The 8,986-nt window shown below is 49.3% G+C and overlaps 1 protein-coding gene across 4 annotated transcripts in view; it reads right to left on the bottom strand.

Annotated features, from left to right (window-relative positions):
* Positions 1-740: 740 nt before the first annotated feature.
* GBF1 (golgi brefeldin A resistant guanine nucleotide exchange factor 1) overlaps positions 741-8,986 on the bottom strand; it is a 122,487-nt gene continuing 114,241 nt past the window's right edge. Inside the window, exons 31-41 of one of the 4 annotated variants that reach the window (XM_012661694.1) lie at positions 6,247-6,472; positions 5,580-5,740; positions 5,200-5,446; positions 4,863-5,068; positions 3,618-3,768; positions 3,382-3,512; positions 3,077-3,178; positions 2,697-2,810; positions 2,391-2,571; positions 2,114-2,242; positions 741-1,601 (exon numbers count right to left, since the gene is read on the bottom strand). In XM_012661694.1, coding sequence (XP_012517148.1) covers positions 1,321-1,601; positions 2,114-2,242; positions 2,391-2,571; positions 2,697-2,810; positions 3,077-3,178; positions 3,382-3,512; positions 3,618-3,768; positions 4,863-5,068; positions 5,200-5,446; positions 5,580-5,740; positions 6,247-6,472 — 1,929 coding nt within the window. In that variant the 3' untranslated portion in view covers positions 741-1,320. The remainder of the gene's footprint in view (positions 1,602-2,113; positions 2,243-2,390; positions 2,572-2,696; positions 2,811-3,076; positions 3,179-3,381; positions 3,513-3,617; positions 3,769-4,862; positions 5,069-5,199; positions 5,447-5,579; positions 5,741-6,246; positions 6,473-8,986) is intronic. The other 3 variants (XM_012661695.1, XM_012661696.1, XM_012661698.1) reach the window with 3 other exon arrangements.

The raw sequence follows: 8,986 nt of genomic DNA, 5'->3' as shown, positions 1-8,986 counted from the left end.
CTCCCACCTGTCTTACCCTGATGCAAAGGGAAAGGAGAGGTCTTTCAGTCATGCTTCAGTGATGGGCGGATGGAGGCTGTGGGACAGGAATAAAATTGTCCTTCTTTGGTTTGGGGTCAAAATTAATGCCCTTTAGCCAGGTGTGGTGGCATGTGCCTGAGGTAGGAGGATCCCTTGAGCCCAGGAGTTTGAGGCTGCCATAAGCTGTGATCGCATCGCTGCACTCTAGCCTGGGCGACAGAGCGAGACCCTGTCTCTTAAAAAAAAAAAACAAAAGAAAAAAGGATGCTCTCCCCCAAGAAACACATGATCACAGCTGTGGGCAAGGTGCCCCTCCACTCTTAAACCCCAAGAGCTCCTTTGTGCTCTTGAACCATGAGGCACATCTGTGGGAAGACTTCTGAATGACTGCAACTCAGCTCTGACTCATCTTCCTGCTGACCCCAGTCCAGGCTGTCTCACATCTCCCTTAGAACAGTTATTGGAAAAGAATAACTGCCCAAGCCCCTGCCACACCTGTGGTGACAAAGACACACTGCTGTGGCAGTGGAAGGGGGGCAGCAGTGTGAAGGAATCCTGACCCCAGTCCTAGCATCTGGCTGGTGGCCAGGGCCGAGGTAGGCCAGACTCCTGGTAGGCTCAGCCTCATTCTACCTGTTCACCTAGGCCCAAGCCCTAGGCGTCACAGTAACATGGTGCCCTGACCCATAAGCTCAAGAAGGAAACCAGAGGGAAAGGCATTGATGTTATACTAAGACATTTATTATATCATAAAAAGTCCACTGTTGTCCTGTTTTTCCATATGTACATGCTCCTGTGGGCAGTCCCCCATCCAGCCCCACCTGCCCGCCCTCCATGGTGCCAGTCAACTCTCCAAATTGACCCACTACTTAATAAAAGAGGAAGAACTGGAGGAGGTGGCCCAGGGCTGATGGGCGTGGGGAGAGGGAAACAAAGTGCAGAGTGGTTGGGCGTGGCTCTCGATGCCTGACCACGGGCAGCAGGGGCACACGGGCAGGCACTGCAGGGTTGGCACAGTGATGCCTCCCCAGAACTGCCAGGCTGGAGGCAGAGGCTGCAGCTGATACCTGAGTGCACTCTCAGGTTGGACCCCCAGGAATGGAGAGCAGAAGAAAAGGTCCCACAGTCTGACTGGGCGGTCTCCACAGGGGCTAAGTTCTCCTTCTCAGGTCCCCATCCAAGTGGCAGTGACAGCAGCTTGGACTGGGCCTGAAGAGTTTGTGGCCCCCGGGACAGCCGGAAGGGGGACCAGGGATAGCCTGGTGGGAAGCACTGGTCCTGATCTCTGAGGGACCTGCCTTAGTTGACCTCGGAGGTGGGTATGGGGTCTGTGGGGCGTGGTGTGGCCAGGAGGGGCACTGGTGAGGTGGCTTCGATGAGCGCAGGGTTGAGGATGATAGGTAGAGTCATGGGTGGCACGCCCACTTGCAGTGGGGAGGCCAAGGGCTGCAGGATCAGTGGGGGCTGAGCCAGGGGCGGAGGCCCATCTGGGCTGGGGCTCAGCCTGCTTGGGCTAGAGGCCACTGGTGACCCTGGGGAGCTGCTGCTGGCGGCCCGGGGGCTCTCGGGCTTCTCAAAGTCTGTAGGGAGAGCAAGGTGGCTGCAATCAGACTCTCTTGTTGGCACAAGGCAAATTCCTACATTCCCCAGCTTGTTTACCAAACCTCTGTTCCTCCCAATTCCTGTGAACAAAATGGCCCTTTCCAGGCTAAAAAGTTGGGTGTCTCCCTGAAAACTTATTCTAATGTTCAGCTACCTTGTATCTTCCCTCCACCTCCTTTTGCTATATCCCTCATCAGGTTAATTTTGGTCTGGTCTTTACTAGAATCCCTGAAGGGCAACCTCTGTGTATTCAATCCAAGTCCCTGACTCAGCCTTCTCCTCCTGAGTTTGAAAATCTCAAGCAGCCAGCTCATCACAGCTTACATGGTCCCGCTATTCCCCAGGATGAGCAGGCAAACAGGATTCTCTGGTTGCCTCCTTCCCCGGCTCACAGCCCATGCTCCAGCAGCAATCCCAAGCTACCCTGGGCCTCCTCTCAGGCCTCCTGCTTGCTGCCTGACACCCAGCAGGCCAGCCCAGAGGGACTCACCACAGGCCCCTAGCTCAGAAGGTGTCTCTGGGGGAGGTGGATGGCCAGGTGTCCTGGTGTCACCAGCAGCAGGAGTCAGGTGGGCTGAGGCCATAGGTTTTTGGCTGTGAGGCTCCACGGGCATGGGGTCTGGGGAGGGTGGAGAGTCCAGATGGCAACTCTTAGAGCTTTTTTTCCCACAGAGCACTAGCCCACCAGACTTTCCGCCCATCTACGGCACAGAGAATGGATTCAGTTTTGGGGAGTCTTTTTGATAAAGCTGGGCTGAGCCCCCTACCCTGGATGACAGTCTGCTTGAAGAGCTCATCTCGTAGGTGGGGCAGAAAACAGTCAATGCGTTCCCAGGTGATCTCCCAGAGGGCTGAGGGGCTACCTCCTCGTGCATCTGCACTGTGGAAAATCTCCGCTGTGTCCATCACCAGGAGCATGTTCTTCAGAGACTCGGGGATGGCCTCTGACTGCAGCGGTGCGAATATGAGAATAGGAGGGAGAGCATAGGGGAGCATGGCAAGGGGAGATAGCTGGCAAGGGGGAAAAAGCAAGTCTTCCCAGCAGGTGGGAGTCGAGCTGAGGTAGAACATACCAGTAAGTCACTGGAGCCTGCATGCATGTACTTGTCCATGAAGTCCAAGATGGTGAGCCAGAGGGCCGCAAAGGTAGAGAGTGACAGCAATGGAGACAGGTGCTGCAGGAAGACCTAGGGCCCACCAGCCCCCTTCAGCTGAGGGTAGTGTATGAGCCTTCTGCACTCCTCTCTAAGGCTGGGAGGCAAGCCTGCCCTATCTTTCATGGGACTCTTAGATCAGACATTCCTCTCAGGTCCCTGGGTCTTGCTGAGTCTCCATAGGTGGGAGTCATGAGCACCTACATTGCACCTCTAGGTCCTGCCAGAAGCCCTGACTTCCCTCTTTGGGAAAAGGCAGGTATGGGGAGAGTAGGTGGGTGTGAGGTGGTGAGCAATACCTTAGAGAGCAGTGTAGAGGCCCTCATCCGGGTCTCCTCCATCCCGCCCACATCTGCAGGGCTAATGTTCTCCAAGAGCTTGGTCAGTAGAGGAAACAGCACCTGGTGGGGAAATATCCAATGTCTTCTTAGCAGAGTCAGTTGGGCAGCCTTGCTCTAAGGAAGCCAGGGGTTGGGGTGCATGGGCACGGAGCAGAAGGGAAGGTATAACACAGGCTAAAGACTGATATAGGGGCTCTTCGGGCTGGCTGGCTTTCCTCATCTTAGGATTTGAACTTTATATTAAAACCAGTAGGAAGCCCTACCTTGTTAAAACAGGACTCCCATTCCAGGGCATCTAGCTTTTGCAGATCATGTACCAGTAGTGCTCGCTGCAGATAGGTCAGTGCCTGCATCCGCACCTGGCGCCGGGCATCGCAGCATAAGCAGGCAATGCCTGAGAGCGAGAGCAGTGTCAGGATCCTTCTGGTATCTTGACCCTGGTGCTCCCCAGGCTCCAGCTCTACCTCTCTCCCTCCCCTGACTGCTCCCCCAGGTTTACCCTGTAGTAAAGGGCACCAGCAGTGAGTCCAGAGGGTACGTGAATCCGCTTCAATCCTTCGGCCACCTGTCTCCAAGTGGCGCTGCTCCTCTGCCCATGAGCTGTAGATAGAGGCTGCCCTCGTGTGCAGGGTATGCATCAGATCTAGCAACTGGGGTCACAGGAGGGGGCAGGACATGAGTGAGCTTAGGCCTGGTGGACCCCTTCTCCCCTCCCCCCTCACTGTCCCTGACTGAGTCTTCACGTGGCTCCTAGAACCAATCACACCATTCTCCACCCTTCTCACCACTCCCTTTTCCTTGACTTGATGAGCTAGTTGCTCTAGTCCTGGCCATGTTTCTCCAAGTCAGGTATTACTCACAGTAGAAGAGACTAATACATCTCCTAAAGTATGGAGATGTATTACTAAGGATTTAATAACACTGAATTACACAGTGAGAAAGGTACTTTCAATTTGATTTCACACCTTCTGATGATAGAAAGCCTCATCTTGTCAATCTCATTTTAAAAACAGAAAGCCCAGTCTGAGCAACATAGTGAGACCCTATCTCTACAAAAAAAACAGAAAAATTAGTGGGCATGGTGGTGCACCTCTGTAGTATTAATACCAGCTACTTGGGAGGCTGAGGCAGGAGGATTGTCTGAGCCCAGGAGTTTGAGGTTGCTGTGAGCTGTGATGACACCACTGCGCTCCAGCCTGGGCAATGAAGTGAGACCCTGTCTCAAAAAAAAAAAAAAGTAAGAATAGAAAGCAAGCTCAGGCTCAGAGGCTTTGATGGGCAATAGTGTCTGGCCAGATTTAATAAATTTTTATTTTCATCATTTTTCTAAGGTTATTCTACTTAAGGCAATTTGTTCTCCATTTATTTAGTGATACAAAGCCTGTTCATAGGACAAATTTTATATGCCTTGAATAAACAAAGAGTTACTCTGGAAGGATAGATAAGAAACTGGTGACAGTGGAAATGGAAACTTACTTTTATCAGTTCACCCTTTTGTACCTTTTGAACTTTGTACCATGTGCATATATTATCTATTCAAAAAATAAGTAAACCTTAGTTTAAAAATAAACTGAAGCAAAGACTTACAGGTGGTCTTGGACAAGGGGATACTGTGAAGGTGGTGGTCCAGGGCCTGGGCTGGAAACGCACGGGCCCTTCCTCTCAGCCCTGGCTTTCCCTGGCCACACCCAGGCTCCCAGTATCAGGCGCAGGGAGGAGAGGAAGTAAAGGGTGCCGTACTTACGTCCTGACTGACCTGTAAAGACACCGTATGGTAGCTGGCAGGCACACCTTCGTCCTCATCATCGTCACTGTGGCCGCCCCGAGTGGTATGTTGGCTGGAGGTTCGAGGTCGCCGAAGCATCGAGCCCTCCTTGGATTTCTTCTTGAAACGGTTCCCTTTGCTGTCATATTTGTGACTCTTGCCACGTTTCTCCTGGGACTTGCACCCTGAGCAGAGCCAGATGCAGGTCACATTTCCATAGCCATAGGTACAGGTGCCCTGCCTCCCTCCCCTCTCCACCTCTCCCCTGTAGATTCAGGTGGCCACTCCCCAACTGCCCGTTCACCAGGTGACCCACCGCCATTCAGACTGGCCTCCACAAAGATGCGGAGAGTCTTGACGCAGAGCTCAAAGTTGTCAGGTGTGATATGGGCAGCGTCACGCACGATGAAGGACAGTGATTCCACACATTTAAGCAGAGACTTAGTGTCGTGTGGCCCCAGGTCCAGTCCCACTGTTAGGCTGTACTGATTGATCAGGGGCGAAGGGCCTGGCCGGCTGGGCCCTGGCCCTGGCTTGGAGTTATCAATATCATCCTTGCCCACCTGTAAAGTACACAGAGGGGATGTGGACCCAGGCTTGGTCCTGCCTACACCTAGATGCCCTCTCAGAGGACCAGGAATATTTCCCACAGGCCCAAGGAGGGGAGACTCACCCACTGCCCATACTCTCACTCACCATTAACCAACCGCTGTTGACCACATCAGCATCTGTGGCTGATCGGTGCATCTTGCCAGGCCTGCCATGGTCAGTGTAGACCTCAGAGTCAGAAGTGTACCCTCGGTCCAGGCTGACATCATTTTGATGGTAGGATGGGAGCTCACTGTCTGACTGGGCCCCTATGCCAGGCAGGAAGAAGGGCAGAGTCAGGGTTGGGGTGGGCTACTGAGATAAGAGATAACTTAGGCTTTCAGAAGAAAGGTGCTGAGGCCTGGTCTCCCCTCTCTCTAGCGTAGCTTACTTTCAGCCCTGTCACCAGAGGGCTGAAGGATGGCCTGGACAGCTTCTTTCTTGACCAAATAGGGCAGCAAGCTAATCTGGGCTCCTGATGGCATCTAGTAGCAGCTGTCAGGGGACAGGAGTGGTAGAGAGGACACAGTTTCTGGGAAAACAGTCCTCAGGACAATAGGAAGCCTAGCTTCATAGCATTCTGTGTTGCCTACTTGCTTTCATGCTATTTAACCTATGGGTACTGGCCAGCGGTAACTGTAAGCTCTGGAAGCATATGGAGAAGCCAGGGGTGTTTAATCTGCCGAATGCAATAACCTATGGTGTTTTCCTGTTCCAACTCCTGGGCCCATAACTGTTTATCTGCCAGCCTGAGTCTCCCTGGGAAAGGGCTTACCAGCATCAGGTGCATCAGCCCTGGCTGTGGCCTGCAGAGCAGCTGGAGGCTTCACGCCTGAGCCGATGCACTCCAGCAGCGTGAAGAGGGTGGCCCAGTCATCGCCCGAGTGGATGTTGGCAGCATTAGTCTTAAGAAGTTCATGGAGCCCATATGCAACCTGGTGGCTGACTCGGGACAGCACGCTGGGCTTCATCAGTAGCAAAATGCGCAGAGAGAGCAGTACCTGGTGTAGGGGGTGGGAAGTAGGAAGTGGGGAATGGGCACACAGCTTCCTGTCTAGTCTCCTTCTCCACCAGTCTCCTTAGGCCAGTGAGGAGAGTTTGGCTGGGACCCAACTTAAGGTTGCTGCTGGTCTTTTTTTTTTTTTTCCATTTTTTCAAATAGAATTTTTTTTTTTTTTGAGACAGAGTCTCACTCTGTTGCCTGGGCTAGAGTGCCGTGGCGTCAGCCTAGCTCACAGCAACCTCACACTCCTGGGCTCAAGCGATCCTACTGTCTCAGCCTCCTGAGTAGCTGGGACTACAGACATGTACCACCATGCCTGGCTAATTTTTTCTATATAGATTTTTAGTTGTCCAAATAATTTCTTTCTATTTTTTTAGTAGAGACGGGGTCTCGCTCTTGCTCAGGCTGGTCTCGAACTCCCGACCTTGAGCGATCCACCCGCCTCGGCCTCCCAGAGTGCTAGGATTATAGGCGTGAGCCACCGCGCCTGGCCCAAATAGAATTTTTTTTCCCCGAGACAGAGTCTCACTTCGTCTCCCTGGCTGGAGTGCTGTGGCATCAGCCTAGCTCACAGCAACCTCAAACTCTTGCGCTCAAGTGATCCTCCTGCCTCAGCCTCCCAAGTAGCTGGGACTACAGACAGGCGCCACCATGGCCGGCTAATTTTTTCTATTTTTAGTAGAGACAGGGTCTCACTCTTGCTCAGGTTGGTCTCAAACTCCTGACCTCAAGCAATCCTCCCATCTCAGCCTCCCCGAGTGCTAAGATTATAGGTGTGAGCCACCATGCCTGGCCTCAAATAGAAGTTTTTATTAAGTATAGGTTCATATGCAGTTGTAAGAAATAATACAAAGAGATCCCTTATATACCTTGCCTAGTTTCCCCCAATGGTAACATTATGCAAAAATATAGTATATCACAACGAGGATACTGACATTGATACAATCCACTGATCTTATTCAGATCTCCCAAGTTTTACTCGTATTTATATGTGTATGTATATGTATATTAGATTCTACACAATTTTATTACCTATGTAGGTTGTGTATCCACCACAAGACAACACACTGAACGGTTTCAACACCACAGGATACCCCATGTTGCCTTTTTATCACCACAGCCACCTCCTCCTTCCTGTCCCCATCCTGGACCTCTAGTATGTAACCTTCTGAGATTGGCTTTTTTTTTTTCACTCAGCATAATTCCCTGAAGACTCATCCAAGTTGTTACATGTATCAGTAGTTTGTTGCTTTAAATTGCTGAATAGTATTCCATGGTATGTATGTACCACAGTTTATTCACCTGTTGAAAGTCATCTGGGCAGATTCCAGTTTTAGGCTACTACAAATAAAGCTTCTATGAACATTTGTGTACAGGTTTTTATAAGAAAGTAAGCTTTTATTTTTCTGGGATAAATGACCAAGAGTGCAATTGTTGGGTTGTATGGTTATTGCATGTTTTGTTTCATAAGAAACTGCCAACAGAGTAGCTGTACCATTTTACATTCCTCCCAGAGATGTACGTACGATCCGGTTTCTCTGTATCCTTGCCAGCATTTGTTACTGTCACTATTTTTTACTTTAGCTATTCTGATAAATGTGTAGTGATGTCTCATCAAGGTTTTAATTTGCATTTCCCTGATGGCTAATGATGCTGAACTTCATGTCATGTGCTTATTTGCCATCTGTATATCTTCTTTGATGAAATGTCTATTCCTATGTTTTGCTCATTTTCTAATTTGATTGTCTTTTCACTGTTGTGTTTTAAGAGTTTTAATATTTTAGATACTAGTCTTTTTTCAAATATATGATTTGCAAACATTTGCTCCTAGTCTGTAGCTTACTTTTTCATCCTCTTCACATAGGCTTTCATAGAGCAAAAGTTTTTAATATTGACAAAGTCCAGTTTATCAATTTTTCCTTTTCTGGATCGTGCTTTTAGTGTCAAGTCTAAGAATTTTTGCCTGGCTCTAGATCCTGGAGATTCTCTCCTATTCTAAAGGCTTTATAGTTTTACATTTAAATCTATGATCCATTTGAGTTAATTTTTCTGTAAGGTATAGGTCAAGGTTCATTTGTTTTTCCCCCCAGTGGATTTCAATCACTCCAATACTATTTGTTGAAAAAACTATGCCCCTCCTCCATTGAATTGAATTGAACATTTATGTTGAGTTTATTTCTGGGTTCTCTATTCCATTAATTATCTACTTATTCTTCTACCATACCACATAATTTTTTACTGTAGCTATATAGTAACTCTTAATACCAAATAGAGTGATTCCTCCCACTTTATTCTTTCTAGCTATTCTAGGGCCAGTGCCTTTCCACCTAAATTTTAGATTAAGTATATCTATGTCTACAAAAACCCTCTCTGAGATTTTTATAGGAGTTGCATTAAACTTATAGATCAATTTGGGAAAAATGGACACTTTTACTATGTTGAGTATTCCAATCCATGAACATGGTATGCCTCTTCATTTATTATATTTAGGTCTTCTTTTTTTTTTTTTTTT

Source organism: Propithecus coquereli, unplaced genomic scaffold (assembly GCF_000956105.1).
Source record: "Propithecus coquereli isolate 6110/MARCELLA unplaced genomic scaffold, Pcoq_1.0 Scaffold73, whole genome shotgun sequence".
Taxonomy (NCBI): Eukaryota; Metazoa; Chordata; class Mammalia; order Primates; family Indriidae; genus Propithecus; species Propithecus coquereli.
Note: the sequence above shows the minus strand (reverse complement) of the source record. Positions and strands in the feature narration are given on the sequence as shown.